Consider the following 18249-nt stretch of genomic DNA (forward strand, 5'->3'; position numbering starts at 1 on the left):
TGCATTTTTGTGTTCACCTTAACTGACCATACAGAGGATCAAACAGATATCTGCAGAACGTTTTTTATGCTTTGTTGAATTCAGTTTATCTGTGTATGTATCGAGTTATTTAACTGGGGTGGCCACCACCAAACCGATGATTACAAAGGTGTACAATCTGATTATTGTTTTGGTTGTTTGTTTTTTTTTTCTTTTGTATAATTGTCGGGGGAAATAAATACAACAAAAACAAAGATGGTTTTCATTTTTACAAGTACAGTTTCATATGTTCCCCATCAACCTGGAGGTGGTCAGAATGCGTGTCCAGGGCATACTTTATATATTTTGAGTCTTTTCAGTGGTAAAATGTCTGTGTAAAAAATTATGTATACACTATATGGACAATAGTATACGGACGCCTGACCATTACATTATAATGACATTGCATTCAAATACATATACTTTAATATGGAGTTGGTCCCCCTTTTGCAGCTATAACAGCTTCTACTCTTCTTGGAAGGCTTTCCACAAGATTTTGGAGTGTTTCTGTGGGAATTTGTGCCCATTCATTCTGTAGAGCATTTATGAGGTCAGGCACTGATGTCGGACGAGAAGGCCTGGCTCGCAATCGGCGTTCTAATTCATCCCAAAGGTGTTCAATGGGGTTGAGGTCAGGGCTCTGTGCGGGCCAGTCAAGTTCTTCCACACCGAACTCATCAAACCATGTCTTTATAGTCCTTGCTTTGTGCACTGGGGCACAGTTGTGTTGGAATAGAAAAGGGCCTTCCCCAAACTGCTGCCACAAAGTTGGAAGCATAGCAATGTCCAAAATGTCTTGGTATGCTGAAGCATTAAGATTGCCCTTCACTGGAGATAGGGGGCCTAGCCCAAACCCTGAAAAACAGGTGTGGCCAAATACTTTTGTCCATATAGTGTATCTTCTTTTTGACTTGCGTCTCTGCTTTTGCTCTGCTTCGGTTTGTTTTTCCTTACTAGCATTGCTTGCAGTTTTTGTGCTAACAGGTTCAATTTTTTTTTTCTTTTTGGCATAGAAGAAAAAGGGGATCTTATCAAAAAAAAAAAGTGTCCCTGAACCTCTTATTTTCATAAATATTTTGTTTAATTTTGAAAAGTAACTTTGAGACATTATTTGTGCCCTCACCAGCATCAACACAGATTTAGGGGAAAATTAATCTGTGAAAATGTAGCTTTAGAAATCGACACAATCTCACTGCAACTCTGTAGATGAGAGCACTACCTTTTTATTGATTATTAAAAGGAAACGTATTTAAATGATTTTTAAGGTTTGAATTTTAAATGACTGGACATTTGCTATCTCATAGCTTGGAAATGCCTACATCTGTAGTTGTTTTAAGTAAGGTCTGAAAAGCAGCAAATTATATTAAACATGCCTTCCATTGACAGTGGGCATTTTGGTGCTATAATTTACCGTTAAAAACTCATTCAACAGTTTTTTCCTCGATAACAAATACTGCATCAGTTATCCAAACCTGGTATGAGGCTTCTGTAGGCCAGAAATAAAAAAAACTGCACTGAAAACCCATTTCATACAGCCTCTGCGAAGGTGTTTCCGGCGCACTCTTGTGGTTAATATCAGCACTTGTCAAGTTTTTCGATGAGAAGGAGGACGAGTGACACAAGTGGACACACTGGTTATTGCAGGTAAATAATTACAGTGCAGTGCTGGTTCTTTTAAATTTACAGAAAAACACAACCGTCAGTTCATCTTGAGTGATTACATTTGAGTGAAAAAAAAATCTTTAGTAGTTAAAGTTTTTATTTGTCATGAATAAAAAGACCTACAGAGCCTTTTGTTCTACTTTTCCCCTTTACAATTTCGGGACTGGAATACAGTCACGGTAATTGATAGTCGCTTATCGAAATGTGACCCCAAAACCTTCAGATACTCAGACCTCCATACCCAGGGTTCCTAACCTATATGCAATGACTAACTCTCAGACTAAATAAATCAAAGATTTAGTGGTTCATAAATATGTCTCAGTTTGAGGTTAGGACAACCCAGATGGGTATTTCGGATTATTGCATATAGTGTCTTCACGTTCTTTCAAGAAAATCTCTTTCAAAATATCTATGGAAATTTGTAAATATAGAATAATTCATTTTAGCAACACAACGCCTTTGGTTCTCTTAGTTAATGCATAACTGGGTGAGCCATACGTTTACTAATTAATCCATTAATATTAACATTAATAATACATTAGTACATTAATACATAATACAGCAGAGTTGCTTTCTCCCGTGGAAGCACTCAAACGCAGTCTCTTTGCCAGATCTTAACGGTGACGTTTTACCAAATTTGAACAATAATTTGCACAACATGTCTACCATGAAATCAGGGTTGTTCTAAATTGAACAAGTATGTCATTTTCAGTGATACGTTCTGTTTAAGTAGAAACTATTTCAAAAAAGAAAAACACCTCGTCGCTTTTATTCGACACTGCACAAATTCCAAAAAGTTGAGTGGACTCAAAATCCAACCAATGAGCTCTCCCCAGAATGCATCTGTAATGAATATATTACAAGACACACATTTTGCTTTCACTTAAAATTCACATAGTTATCTTCATTACATGCATTGATATCTATGCAACGGTTTATATTGTGTCTACTCCGTATTGGTTTCATGTCAAACTGAGTTTTACTTCCCCACCATATGCGAAAAGCTTTAAGCCGTTAGATATACGAATAGCTCGCACACATCTCCCGTGATCCTTCGGTTCATGAGTATGATGATTGGGTGTTTCACAGATGATCTGTGAAATGTACAGCCTAAACTTGTTACGCAGTGTACATAACCCTTCTGATCTTGAATCGAAGTACATAATCGGAAATATCAAGTTTTGGGTGTTTTTTAATGAAACTACAGAAATGTTAATGTTCATGATTAAAGTTTGAGGAGAAAACAACGTCCCTTATATTTTAACGTGTAGTGAGGTTCGGTGAAATGTGTGTTACTGTCCCAGATTTATTATTTCCTTTTCAGTATTACATAGTTGACCTTAACTAAGGTAAATTTCTTTGCAAAATTCGAGACCACGTGTCGCTAGCTGTCTGATGCAGATGCCATTTTGTTGCTAGCTAAAAGCTAACAAGTTAAGGAAACCGGAGCTAATGCCAGTGGGTACGGACGAACTGACTACGTTTGGCTAAGCTATACATAGAAATTACATTTCCTACCGCATTTAAGCAGACTTTATGCATATCAGCGACAGCTACAATTAATACTACATTTCTGTTTTTGGACAGAGTACTTAGCTAATAGCTACGTTAGCGGCATACGTCACAAGTCGGTTCTTGAGTATCGCGAGAATTTAAATACGTCGTTCACTAATTTTCAACATGGCTGCCTCCCATATTCACATGTGGTAGGCAATCTCTTGTACGTGTAATTCATGTCTTAAATATTAAACCAGTTATATTTTGGGGTAAGTTCACAAACTCTCCTGAACAAGGTCAGCAATAAGGCAGAAAAATAGTAGTTCCACGAAGATCAGAAGATGCAGCACGACGACGTAAGTAGATACCGGTGTGTGTAAGTAATGTAGCCATAGACTAGCTAGCCTTCATACAGCTGACTACTTATATTCTATTGATGAATCTTCTGTTCTCCATTAAGACCTAACTTATTAGCTAATGACACTTGTGATACCAAATGATTAAACGACTATTTATCTATAACTTGGGTTTTATACTAACGTTGTACCCATAGCGTTAGATAGGTTAGTTAGCTCCAGACTTGTGGCGTTGAGCTAACTTTTTTTTCTCTCATTTTAGGTTATTTGGGACGTAATAGGAAACAAACAGTTCTGTTCCTTCAAAGCCAAGTAAGTAACTTAGGTCTTATTTGCTACATAGAACATGCCAGGTAACTGACTAACTAATTTAACATTAGCTAACCGTTCAGTCAACTTGACACACTGTTTTGTTCAGTCTGGGTAAGTTAGTCTTTAACTTTGCTAATTAGCTGGCTACATACGTAAAGACGGTTCCGTTAACTAACTGGGAAGCAAATTGTAAAGAGCATATTAAGGTCACAACATATAAATATAACTGGCTCGTAATGGTTTAAGATTGATAGAGCCTTAATATTTACTTTCTTCGTTAGGTTGTGAATATGACTGGTAGTCACATGGTTAGCATGCTACCTTCTATTCCATTCTCTAATGTAATACACTTAGCCAGCTAGTTAATGGATTCATTTTAGAAATGAGACGTTCGTGGAATGCGTAATAATTCTATTACACTGTCGGAGCAGTGGTTAACTGTATGTTCTCTCTCACCCACCCAGGACAAAAAATCAGAATTTTTGCCGAAATGAATACAATATCACTGGGCTTTGTAACCGCTCATCATGTCCACTGGCAAACAGTCAGTACGCAACCGTCAGAGAGGAAAAAGGTACAGCAACCGGCTACTTGTCACACCTCTGACTTGGGGGGGGGGGGGGGGGGGATCATCATTTGTGAGATAAATATTTTAATAATAATGATATTGTTGAGGAATATGGAATGTTAATGTGGGGTTTTACTATGTTAATTTATGCTGTTTACCCCCAGGTCAGTGTTTTCTGTACATGAAAGTCATCGAAAGAGCAGCTTTTCCTGCACGGATGTGGGAGAAGGTGAGTGGTCGTGTCAGCTAAATGAAGAGTTTTAAGCATCATCACTGAATCAATAAGACCTACGTGGGAAAATAAATCCGATTGAATGGATTTGAGCTGATAACATAATAAAGAGCATTGGAGTGTATTGACTTGTTTCATGCATTTTTTTTTTGTAATTCTTGTCCCAACTCACAGGTGAAGTTGAGCAAAAATTACGAGAAGGCTCTGGAGCAGATAGATGAAAACCTCATCTACTGGCCTCGCTTCATCCGGCACAAGTGTAAACAGCGCTTCACCAAGATCACGCAGTACCTGATCCGCATCCGCAAGCTCACACTCAAGCGACAGTGAGTACTGTACTGGGCATTAAGTTGAGTTATGAACACTGTTGTCCAGTACTCCGGAACAAGCTGAAATTGCAGAACCTGCAGAGTGAAAAGTAGTTGTGGTTTACTTGCAAGTAGGGGTGAGGGGGGTTTGTATATACAGTACTGGTCAAAAGATTAGACATACCTGATTAAGAAAATGGGAAACATGCATTCAAGACATTTTGATCTAAATATGTATGCATAAATGCTTGAAGTTCTTAGACAAATAAATAGTGACGTTGATACCTATGTATGAATTTCTTTCCAAAAAATGAGTTTTATATATATATATATATTTGGCTACATTGAAAAATCTAAAATAATTCTGAGATAAAATAAGTTTTTAAGTTTTGATTTGTTTAACACTTTTTGGTCACTGCATAATTCCATTTGTGTTATTTCATAGTTTTGATGTCTTTATTATTATTCCAAAATGGAAAATAGAAGAAACAAAGAAACGTGTGTCCAAACTTTTGTGTGGTACTGTATATTGTTATGGTTATGGTTGGTTGCAACAGCATGTGTATGAGTAGGTGTGTCTAAACTTTTGACTGGTACTGTTTTTAGCATCTCAATCACAGATACACCATAACATGTGATTGTATATTAACAAATCTTTTTTTTGCCCAGGAGAAAATTGGTTCCTCTCAGCAGAAAAGTGGAAAGGCGAGAGAAAAGGAGAGAGGTAAATATGGGTTTGCAAACCGTTAAGAAGTTGGATGGTGGTTGAGAATCAACATTGCCATGGTATTACTGTGTGAAGCAGGTGGATTGTTTTGTGAGAAAACAGTCAATTATATTGCAGATTTATATTAATCACATGTATTTTTCACAAATATAACTGTAGATTTTAAATTATAACACCAATGGAAAACATTTGTGAATAAACAATGATCATATTGCTCTACATTCTTAAGATAGGGTCTAGTATTGTTGTTTTGGTGGTATATGGAGCATGCGTGTTTTTCATAAAATTATTCAGGTTGGCTTTTGTCTCTCCTTTATCGTTTGTAGCTAGACAGTGTTGTTGGTTTGATATCATTTACAGTTGTAATGTGAAAGCGCTCACAGATACAGAGGGTATCTGTGACAGGGAATTAATTTGGTATCAGAGTTCCAGAACTGATGTATGTAATTTTCTGTACTTTATTTTTTTTTGTATTGTAGGAAAAGGCCCTTATCGCTGCCCAGCTGGATAATGCCATAGAGAAAGAATTGCTGGAGAGACTGAAACAAGGAACCGTAAGAATTTTTCCATTAATAATGCAAAAAATGTATTGCTCTTATATGTCAAAAATAAAGGTTAAGCAAGAACTGCTCTTTGATATTTTGCATCTTGATATCAGTGCTTTTAAATGAAAACATCTCTAAATACTAAAATATGTTTACATGGAACAGTAGGCATGTTTTATGACATTTTTTTTTTTTTTTTTTGTTCCCCACCCCAGTACGGAGACATCTATAACTTCCCTGTCCATGCATTTGACAAAGCGCTAGAGCAACAGGATGAGGAGAGTGAGACGGACTCATCGGAGGGTGAAGAGGAGGAGGATGATGAGGTAAGGGAATTTAGGGGCATGTTTCTGTTGAAAGGTTGAATGGCAGCATCAAAGCATAATGACAATTCTGCCTGTCCTGATGTGTACTCTACATGCAGCAAAAGTAGGAGAGCACATTCAGACCTGAAATAATAGAATCCTTTCAAGCAAATCCGTCCAGCCATAACATTAAATGTTACTTTGCAACGTATTGTTTAATACATTGACTTTTTGCATTCTTCAGAAGAGGAGAAATACATCTTATGTGTTTGTTGCGGTCATGCTGAGATTGTACAGATTACTTCTAGCTTTTTGTGTTACTTCCATGTTTGTAGGATGTTGGGAAGAAAGAATTTGTTGCCGAGGATGAAGTTGAAGAGAGTGATATCAGTGACTTTGAGGTAAAATAACCTTATTTTAACTTTATTTATTATTTTAACTTATTCTTTTGCTGGATGAGCTATTCACCCTTTTCTGCACATTATCAGAGGTGAGAAAGACCACTTCCAAGGCTGCTTTTTAGAATATGTGCCATGCCATCATGAGAGTGCTGAACTAACTTGGTCTTTTTGCAATTACCGTTGTCTTCTCCTGTTCAAGCTGCCCATATTACACTGTCATTTAGCAAGACACGCTTATCCAGAGTGACTTACATAGGTTACAGTTTTATCCATCTGTATACTGAGGCAGCTATGGGTTAAGTACCTTGCCCAGGGGTACAACAGTAGTGCTGTAGTGGGGAATCGAACCACCAACCTTTTGGTTACAGGCCCTGCTCCTTACCACTATGCCACTGTATATCTGGTGTAAACTGTGCCAGCCGGGTCTATCCATGCTAGCTGAAGGGGCGGTTATTAAAACCAACACCTGTAATCAAGTTTAACATTTATACTAATCACACAAACTGCAGTATTGACAGTCCAAACCTGTATAATTTGTGTATTCAGTGCTATCTGAGTTCTGCATAGAGCTTGTATACACATCCAGTGAATGTCAGTGACACACGTCAATGGTGTTTAATGTATGTTTTCTGGCAGGAAATGAACAATCTGAAGGCCAGCAGCGACGAGGATGAAGATTCTAGTGAAGAGGAGGAGGAATCTGAGGAGGAGATGGAGACAGAGGTGAAGAAGCATAAGGAGGCTGCAGCCTCAAGGGCCAAGGGGAAGTCGAAAGGAAAGATGCCACTCAAAGGTCCCTTCAGGAAGAAACGGGCCTACGTGGAGATTGAGTATGAGCAGGAAACTGAGACTGTTGCAAAGAGCAAGGCCACATAGACTACCTCCACCCATAACGTACTGTGAGCACACCACCCTGCCCATGCCATACGGGATGTGATTGGCTGATTCCTTTAGTGCAATGGAATCAGTCAGTGCAGTGGAATATTATGGACCATGTTGCCTTCTGAGACCCTGATCTGAGATCTGCATTTGCTGCAGTGTCTCTCAGTCAAAGTGACTGGATTGGGCCACTGACAATATTAAAATAACATGCAAGTTGTTCTGGGTATTATATGTGGATATACATCCAATTATGTAAGTTCGTGTGCAAAATGGCAAGGTCAGTGTGTTGTATTTTTCTAACCATTCTGATGGTTTATCAAAATGGTATATAAAATGTACATTATTTTTTTTCTGAAAAGACAAAACTATCCAGTTGTCTGCAAAACCCATTTCTACCCATCTATATTTAAAATGTTTTAGTGATCTTCATTTTGGTAATGGTGCTCTGATTGCAGGCATCAGCTGTGGTTGCTCAATTGTTTCCTAGTATTATGATTGTTTGATGCCATTGCAAAATAATGATGAGGGAGACGTTTCATTTCTGCTGAAGCAGATTACAAGCAATTCTGGAAATTTGAAATGTCTTTATTTAAAAAGGTGTAGATGTGTAGAAGTACATCTTGTCCCAAGTCTAAACAATTCAAAGATGTAAAATAAAATGAAGCTAAAAACTGATTAAATGCATTTACACTCTTTGTATGTCACCATGGCACTGCCTTCATATTTCTTTAGATAAAATTCAACAAAATCAGGCTTACTTTCAATAAAACACAGTTTCAATAAACACATGGTTCCTGGGTTTATGTCCCCAAGATATACTGGGCTACACCTTGGGCAGTCAGTTTACATTTGTAGATTAGGAGGACTCACCGAAAAAGCTGAAACCAGCAGGGATGGAACTGACACTGTTTCTGTGTAACTCATCCCTCTCGATGTGACCAACACACATCGTAGGAATCTGCCCGCTCGCCATCCTCTGGAAACATGACAATGTCCAAGATTCCAAATCGCTCAAGCCAACAGATCCCACTGCAATGGGTGGTTACATATGGTTTGTTTGTCTGAGTGTGTGCGTAGATATTAGTTTGAGGAAAGGTTGGGTTTGAATCTCTAGCTGTTCAGTCCAAGTATTTGCATCTTTTCAGCTGGTGTCTATGACTTTCTTTATGCATTCCAGCACAGCATGGTCAGTACAGCTACTGTCTACCTCCATGAGGAGCACCTGGAGGGAGAAAATATTGTCACTTCCTGAAATTACCCCCATACATACACATATAATTAAATGTATTACTTAACAGACCGCTCCAAAAAACTTGCTTCACCTTACAGCACTTTTAACATGAATCACAAAAACATGTTACGTGTGCGTCAAACATCCATATAACAAAGAATGAAATTTGTACTAGACAGTATCACTCAGTACGCGTTTCAGTAAGGTGTGCAATTCAGACAATTCCTTTAGCATTATACTGAAACAAACACTAGTTCCATTTTGTCACATTGTAACTCAAAATAACATCTACCACCTTGGCTGACACAATACTGCAGGCCTGAGCCTCCTTCCCTTCTGTAGCTGAAGGGCTTTGCAAGGCCTCCTACCTTGAGTTTGCCCTGAGTGGAGTGGTCCAGTAGCATCAGGCATTGCGTGGCCTTGTCCCGGAGCTCTGCCCTCACGCCAGGGGACAGGGGGGTGTGGTCCATGGACACGTCGAACAGCAGCCTCAGCAGAGCACGCGCCAGCACAGCCAGCCTGCACTCCACTCTGCACCAGCAAAGGGGAGAATGCAAAGCGTAAGCAGAGAAATGTGTATAGGTGGACACGCTCAATAACTCACACAAGGTGGGGCCTGTGTTCTATGCCCTGCTCACCTTAGCCAGGCCAGCTTCAGAGTCCTTTCAAGAGCGTCAAGGATACTAAGTCTGGCCTGCTCTCCAGGGGCATCAGAGACCTCCATGTATCCCACAATTACCCTCTCCAATCTCTTCAGATGGCGGACCGTGACGATACCCATCCTAGTGGACAAATACAGAGGCTAATAACATGGTGCAAATATGTGTGTGTGTGTGTGTGTGTATAATATACAAATATATACATTAATTAAAAAACTGGTTAATTCTGTTAACATAAGTCGGTCATTTCATCACTGAGCATTTCAAATTTGACAGTTATATATGAGCCCCAAGTCTGACTGATGAATTTTCCATTGTTTTGAAAGGAAATAATATGGCTGCCATGGATCGGTGAAATTGTCAGTGAACCTGTTTGAATTTGAATAATTGTTAATACAAGTACTGAAAGGTAAAGGAAATATGAAATGACATGTACATCTAGCTAGCTATAAACAATATGCAATAACCCCTGCTTGTAATAAGTCACATAGGTTGTCAGCCATATTGATTTTATACAAAACACTCAAATATCAATTCTAATCCTAGTGCCGTTAACACTTATGGTGAGGTACTTGTAAAGTACTTTATCTAAACTGTGAACATAAAGTTTCTGTGCAATGCTTTTCCTATCATACACTAAGGCCAATTCTGATAAGACTTCCAGATAACTCCTTTATTTCAGTCCACCAGAGTCATTTATGTATGTAGGCCTACTTTGTCAAAAATCAATATAAAAATCAGAAATGCAGTATAAGCCTGATTTGCACACTTTACAGCATCTGATTTTGCATGATAATTTTTAAAGCATCATTTGGTACAAAGATGGACATAACTCCTATAATGCTCACAAAAATTCAAGTAAATTTGAAAAAAATGTGCAAATACATTGGTCACATGGTTAACTACATTATACTACATTTGCTTAGCAGACGGCCTTATCCAGATAGACTCACATAGCTCATGGTTTTTACATGTTTTCCATTTAAACAGATGGGTATTAACTGAGGCAATTTGGGTAAATGATCATGTCCAAGATGAACAAACTTGTTAATTATTACATTCATATTTAGTGGTCAGGCTGGACAGGAATGATTCATTTTGAGTGTAGTTTATTGTGAAAATAAGTCACCCCCCTCACACACAGTGGGATGAGCTCACCTGTCAATGAAGAGGGTGAGACTGCGGGCATACACCCGGCGCAGGGCCAGCTTGTGCTCCATCTCCATGTGGGTGAGGACCAGCCTCATCACCTCGTCGTAGCGGTTGGGCTTCCGGGGAGTCCCAGTGCTACCAGGGGGCTTCTCCAAAATAGAGAGGAGGTCCAACAGGCACGGGAGGACTACCTGAGACGAGAAGGTACGGAAAATTGACTTAAAGTGACAGATTTTAGTATGTACTATTCCATGTCTCCAAGACTGTCCTGATTTAATGCTTATAAAAGGTATGACTAACATAACTAGAGAGCATGTGCACATGTCCAAATAAAGTCGCAGGCTGATCAAATCATTCATAACTAAATGCCTTCACACTGGTGCACCCTCACCAGTGTATTACTGGACATGCCATTAAGGTAAACTGCAATGCCAATCAACATAAAAAATGCCAGTCATCATAAGACCACAAACATCTCCAGGTATACCTCTATAAGCTGTGCTTCAGATGTGTAGAGATGGTTGAATAGGGCGTGGTAGAGCACTTGGGCTCTGTTGTACTGCCTAAGATCAGCTGCAGGCTGAAACAGAAAAAAAGCATCAGTTACGAAGTTTAAAGAAAGATAAGATATTGTCCCAGTGACTGCATTTGATATATGTAACCTTAAATCAGATTAGTTCCATCTTGCAACACTGACCTTGCGCTCAGCTTCGGCACTATCTGCACTGTATGACTTGTACACATCTTGCCCTTGTGCCTGTTGTTTGCCCACTATATGCACTTTTGTATGTCGCTTTGGATAAAAGCGTCTGCTAAATGAATAAATGTAAATGTAAGCTATAATGCTGTCTTCCAGGGGTCTCATCCCTGAGCGGGTGAAGGGCTGGTTCTCTCACCACATTGAGTATGATGTGATGCAGACAGCGTACACCCAGAACTTTGTTCTCAGTGCGGTAATCATCTGACATCAGAAGGGAGGGAGGAAAGACTCTATCCAGGAACTCGGCCAACCATGGACGACCCACATGGATGAGTATCCAGGCAAAGACATGCTTTGTGGACTGGTTTCGCTTCCAGGTCTCTCTGCAGAGGAAAAGACAAAGAAGTTATAATAGAACAAGTGCAGTACTTCCAAGCTTTACTGCATCAATGTCTATTAGGCCACAGTAGAATAAAATGTTGTGGTTTAATTTTTGGATCCATTTTGAAGTCTACCTAAGCATGTTTCGCCATAGAGGAATTGCAGTCTTTGTACCCTTCAAAAAGGAGAATACATTGGGTTCTTACTTTCTTAATTCTGGCTTCAGAATTTCCAAGATGGCCCCCAGGCATCCTGCCTCATCACCCGGAGCCTCCCCACACAGCAAATGGGCGACAGACACAAAGCTCCCCCCCTGGACGACTGTGTCCAGGAGCTCAGATGCTGCCGTTCTGGACGCCTCACTGGTCCATGGCTGATCCTCCAGGTGGGTTACTGCAAACACGCAGAAAAGAGGCGCCAGCGCTCGTGCAAGCTGACTCGGGGGAGACGCGGGACCGCTGCAGTGTGGAGTCTCTTTTCCAGTCCCCAGTCTGCGCAGCAGGGTAAGCAGCACTGCGCAAACTGCGCAGGCCCTGTCAGGAATGGCTGCATAAGAGCGTGCTGGGAGATCCCCGCTGTCCGCCTCGCAGAGGGGCAATGCGGCAAACTGAGTCAGAGAGCTCACAAGGTCCAGGTATGCGTTCTCCACGCTGATGCCCTCATCACTGCAGCACTCAGAGAGGAGCAGGTGCACCTCTCCGCTTTCAAACATCTGCTGGACATTCTTCAAGGCATCCACCCCCTGTTCCACCGAGGAGCCTGCAATTCGAAGGCTGTCCTGGACCCGGGACAGCACCTCACGCACAGAGCGGGCTGACAACTGGCCACGGGTTTGGGACTCACCAAACTCACGTCCCTCTATTATTTGGAGGTCTTGAAGAGTGTCGGACAAAGCCATTTCTGAGATGTCTCTGTTGAGTAAAATCCAAACGCGTTACACGTCAAGAGAAAAAGGACACATTTACGGGCACGCATTTAATTTGCACACGTGTGTGATTTTACACGATGTACCGAGAAGGGATGTTACTTTTAAAGAAGCATACAAAAATTTCTGGTCTAAACCCCAATTGGATGATCGACCCTTTGCATGCCTCTCTAGCTACAGGCATGAATCGGTTTCATTTCTAACCATGAGTCACGAAATTCAGATAACTTCAATTTCCCAGTCAACGGCACGAAAAATAAATGCTGCATTTCCTAGACACTTAAATACGATATGTGTAGCTAGCTAACAAGTTAGTTAAGGATTACAATATTTATTTTCAAAACAGCATTTCTATAGAATACTGCAAACGCTGTTCAAAGCACAGTTAGCTAGCTAGTTTGAAATTTGTTCAACAATGACCGTTTACGAACAACCTAGCTAGTCTGCATACATTACCTTTCACGTTGTGTTTCTCTCATATAACTAACATGACGAATCACAAACAATTTGCCTTCTCAGTCCCCGACAAGCGACAGCTGAGGCGAAGAAGCAATGCAATACTGAACGCCATGCTTCTAAGAGCGCAACGTCAAAATACGTCCCTGTTCACTGGGGAAACCTGGACCCATATCCAAAAAGGTCCGCATTTATAAGATTGCTCTCTGAAGTCCACAGGCTATCAGCAATTTTATTACAGAAATATTAACATACGACACGAGTTCTTAATGCAAACAAACTAAAAGAATTTGACTTTATTCTGCTTTACATTTATTGTGTATAAAATGCAAATAGATCTGTTGACTTCTGAAACGGATGCTTTATGTAATGGCAATGTCATTTTCCTCCGTCCATCCTTTGAAAAAGTTGTTTCATACAATTGGCAATATCATCTTTATTGGGAAAGTATTTTTTTCACATTACGCCTTTTCGCAATGAAATGTGCATGAGATGAGATGGTGACTGATGATGGCGTTGAGGAGTTGTCATTTAAATTCATCTATTTTATTACACAATGTGATTTAATTGTGTATAGAAGGAATTTTGTTCAGATGAATGGCCTACCCATCTGACTAATCAATAGATTGCATCACCTTTATATGGAATTACAGAGTTAAATGGAACAAGAAGACTATAAGTAAAGGCGGTATTACACTACATAATTTAATCATAAGAAATTATGTAGGATTAGAGATGATAAGTGGTGATTATCTTTTTCTAAACAAACACTGTGCAATGTCACATGATTTTTTTTTTCAGAATTCTAAGTCAACAGCGTTAAAATATAAGTATTTTTTTCTTTACAAGAGGTTTTGGTCACAAGAGGGCGTCTATTCTAATAAGAGCCTCTTAAAAATCCATCAGGACAATTCTCATTGGCACGACAAAATGTGAGATTTTCACACATATTACAAGCGATTTTTCCATTGTACAGTCACGATGACAAACTTTGACTGGTTCAGTATATTCTGATCCGAGTTTCATCCTCCATCCTTCATCCGAGCTTTCCATCTCTTTCCTCACTGTCTCTCCATCTGTCTTCGTCGTTGTCTCATCTGTGTAGCATTGCAGCATTGCTTACCAGCCATGTGCTCAGCCCGATGCACGTGTGGTAGGAGCCTGTATACCCCGCAGCCATGACGTTGTCCAACAGGCATTAGATTTGGGAAAACATAAAAGGGCTGGTATAAAGTAGTGATTACAACAAAGGCAATAATCAGGCATTAAACCCTTCAGCTACCCTCTCTGTGAAGATCACAGGGGCTATCGTACTGAACAGACATAGGGATATAGCTTCATTGTGTGCGACAAGGCTTCTGCCAAATGACGCGCTGCTTAAACGTTTTTGTTCGTAGTTATTCCAACTCATTTAGAATGGATTGCCAGTTCGAATGAGTTTTTCCCCCAACAAAACAAAATTAACAAAACTTTTTGAAGGATCTATTTCCTGTACATGTCTTTGATGATAATTTCTCCGGTCTTTACTGTTTAGCTGATATTAAAAGCTTATGACTTTAAATCGCTTATCCTTTTTAGACTACCCTTCCTGTGCTGTAAGACTTGGTTGCACCTGAAAGAGTTTTTTTTACGTGCATAACGTCCAGGTCACCAGGAAATTGGATTAATCCTTACCGTTACCCGTCTTCAAATGACGCAAGTGTTTTTTATAACCATGTTTATTGTTATCTGAAACCTGGAGCAGGTCTGAAACATTTAATTAAACAAATGCCACCCTTTTCCCTCATAATGATAGTGCAAACACAGGCTTGACTCTGTTGATTCAGCTTCCATCAACCAAAGGGGAGGCATATTGGTGTGGGAAGTCTAATGTCAGCATATGGATAAATATAGATATTAAATCTAAAGGATGACAAAGCCATCACCTCAACATTTGCGTGTCCCTCCATTGAATAACAACGGAAAACAGGAGAAACGGAACACCCCGTTTCTGTTGGATATGAAAGATGAATCATCAAGATCACGTGCAATACTGGTAGCTGCAGTATAGTTCCACTATTGTTATAATTTAATTTATTTAAATTATTTATTTATTCATTTATCATATATTGTTTTGTCTTATATACTATACATTATAAAATAATGGATAGATGTAAAATAACTAATCCTGAATGCACACATTTTGGATTAGAATAAACTGAAAAAAATGGAGTTACGATCCATTTCTGCGTTGTTTTTAGTCAAGGCAAAACCACCTCCACTGTACATAAGATAACTTGCTAAATAATTTGCTAAATAAATTATTATATAGAAATGCACTGTTATACACAAAGTCAATAATAGTCCAACTGTTGCAACTGTATAGTGCAACTGTCATTATGAATACTTTGATTGTTAATAATAACAACAGTAATGAGGATGATGTTCAGATGATAGATGTACAATAGATGTAGATGACATTCTACTGTTAAACATACTAGGGTGCACAAATCTCATTTGAAAGAATCAATGGCACAAAGTCCCTAAGTACAGGGACCAGATCAGTTCATTCAATCTTTCCAATTACATAAGCAACTGAGAACATGACTGTTAGTGAGGTAATCAAATATAATTTCTGCAGATGGCTCTGAGAGGCAAGCCTTTTTTCAGTTGCTCTACTTGCAGACTCAAGTTTGTTATTTATGGGATGTGGAAATTGAAAGTACAGGCGCTGAACTGATGCAGATCTTGCCCTTTCTGTCCTTTTTCTTTCCATCTCACCATCATTTTCCCTCTTTGATAAGCAGTAAACCCTGTCTTAATATAGAAACTAGCCTCAGCTGAGAAGGAAATTAAAGGTGAGTCAAGATAGCCCTTCTGTTAACAGATAAAAATGTATTTACAAAGAAACGTGGAGACGTAGGCTGTGAAAAGGAAAGCATATTGAATTTTACAACATTCGAACTGTAGCTTAGGAAAAAAAGGAATAAAATGTTTCCTCGTTCATCCAGCAGCCGTGAGGATGTGTGACTCAGTTGTAGAAATGAAAACACTTCTTTGTTCAAATTCATGTGCTTTTTTAAAATTATGCTTGTGTGTGCATGTATGTGTGTATGTGTAGTAATTATCATACATTGTATTAGAATTCTATGTCAACATGTCCACATAACTTTTTCTCATTACACCTCTTTTAAACACTTTGAGCATTCATATACGACATTTAATTTGAAAGGAAAATTGACCATATGATTTGCTGAGTCTCCTTGTGTTTTTGCAAGTTAGACTGGTTTACTGACAGTGGAACCAGGTGTCTCAAGCAGGCTCACTTACATGTCTTTAGGAAGGAAGCCACTTGGTTCATGCATTAGTATAAGTCACCACTGTTTTTGTGTTAAGAAAGTCCCTCTTTTTGAACTTTGAGTGGACCATCATAGTGAGTCCTGAGACGTATGAAGACGCTTGCCCTGTGCTAAGGTATTTGCACATTTACTCTCATCAGTAAACCTCATTTCACTGACACCTGTCTGAATTCAGAGACATCTCACAATTCATACAGTGTCTACAATATTTTTAATCTTTATGGTTGAAGAGCACTTCAGCAACAAATAAGATATAAACAATAAAATGCAATCAATTGTGACGTTTGCACATGAGAGACATTTTTAATGAAGAGATTGCTACATACTGCAGCATTGAATACAGAATATGTAAGAAGCAACATAACAATATCAATACTAATAAATAACAAGGTGTGATTTTCAAGTAGTGTGGCCACTCAAGTATCAAGAATATTTGCTGATATGCTGACAAGTTTGCAGTTTCTGTCTGCTTTTATTTTAGCGGGAAATATGTGTAGTGTGTAGCTAATATTCCCATACATGTTAACCATTACTGTTACATGTCATTGTTGCAGCAGACTTATCCTTATTTGAAACCAGACATCACAGAATGATTAAGACTTTTTGCTGTAATTACTACCAAAACACATACATTACATTTAAAAAATAATAATGGGAATTTTTCCATTGATTCCCCACATTTATAGACACACAGTATATTAAATTACAATGTAGAATAATACTTCCATATGCAAATATCAGATCTGTTTGGAAATAGAGGAAAATATAACAATTATACGCTATACAAAAAATGTAGTAATACCACAGGTGGAAATCATAACATTTCCATTTTTTACTATGCCAAGTCTTTCAGTGTCAGCACTCACCAATGGGAATCCCGTCTACTAAGAGACAGCTATCCAAAAAAAAAAAAATCTGGTAACCTCACATTTTTTACCCACAAGTGGGGCTTAAGGCAAGTAAAAAGTTCAGATTCACAGTAAAATGTATTAAGGACACAAATATGAACAATACATGTTAAGTATCAAGCTCTTTAGCATGAATTGAATTTGTCAAAAACATTTTTTTTCATGTGCCACTGTTACTACTGTAATGTTGTTGTTATTAACCAGCATTGTGCTATATTCTTTATAGTTTCTCTACCATGTGAAATAAATAAGAGAAAGCACTTGCATTTCTCTTGCATTCAGGGAAAAGACTATATCAGCGATTTGTCATGACTCTTTGGTTGTTGGAATGCATTTTCATGTCAGTTTACAATAATGTAGGATGGGTTAATGTGGTATTCAACATAATGAAACATTATAGTTTGGCACATATGACAGTGACAAATCATGGAGCGTAACACCAGACCCCAGCCTTTCATTCAATGGGGCAGATTAAATCAAAACTTTGATTTGGCCCACAGATCACATGGTCACTCTGAGAGTGTTAGGGCTGGTTGACCATGAAGTAAAAAGGCTGCTTTCACAGACTCTAAAATGGGTCAGTGGTTTGATTGAAACCCCAGCCCCTCTTCTTTCTCCAGTAAGCACCCTAATGGCCTACTACTGGAGTCAAAAAAATTCCACCTCCCTTACGCACATGTCTGGGT

At 38.9% G+C, this 18249-nt stretch overlaps 2 protein-coding genes and 1 non-coding gene across 3 annotated transcripts; 2 read left to right on the plus strand and 1 right to left on the minus strand.

The window, feature by feature from the left end:
* Positions 1-2729: 2729 nt before the first annotated feature.
* On the plus strand, positions 2730-2827 carry LOC118777309. The gene has a single exon (XR_005004954.1). It is a non-coding gene; the product is annotated as a small nucleolar RNA U13 (small nucleolar RNA).
* A 527-nt stretch (positions 2828-3354) lies between these two features.
* Positions 3355-8078, plus strand: mak16 (MAK16 homolog (S. cerevisiae)). Its single transcript, XM_036526716.1, has 10 exons — positions 3355-3533; positions 3796-3845; positions 4310-4419; positions 4578-4642; positions 4820-4971; positions 5623-5677; positions 6160-6234; positions 6441-6551; positions 6866-6931; positions 7568-8078. The coding sequence occupies exons 1-10, from the start codon at positions 3519-3521 to the stop codon at positions 7805-7807; spliced, it is 939 nt and encodes a 312-aa protein (XP_036382609.1). The 5' UTR covers positions 3355-3518; the 3' UTR covers positions 7808-8078.
* Positions 8079-8202: 124 nt separating this feature from the next.
* On the minus strand, positions 8203-13421 carry tti2 (TELO2 interacting protein 2). Its single transcript, XM_036526715.1, has 8 exons — positions 13318-13421; positions 12143-12847; positions 11752-11938; positions 11343-11435; positions 10862-11046; positions 9683-9826; positions 9413-9575; positions 8203-9035 (listed from the first exon to the last, which is right to left on the minus strand). The coding sequence occupies exons 1-8, from the start codon at positions 13338-13340 to the stop codon at positions 8955-8957; spliced, it is 1581 nt and encodes a 526-aa protein (XP_036382608.1). The 5' UTR covers positions 13341-13421; the 3' UTR covers positions 8203-8954.
* Between the last annotated feature and the right edge of the window lie 4828 nt (positions 13422-18249).

The sequence above is a fragment of the Megalops cyprinoides genome, chromosome 4 (assembly GCF_013368585.1).
Source record: "Megalops cyprinoides isolate fMegCyp1 chromosome 4, fMegCyp1.pri, whole genome shotgun sequence".
Taxonomy (NCBI): domain Eukaryota; kingdom Metazoa; phylum Chordata; class Actinopteri; order Elopiformes; family Megalopidae; genus Megalops; species Megalops cyprinoides.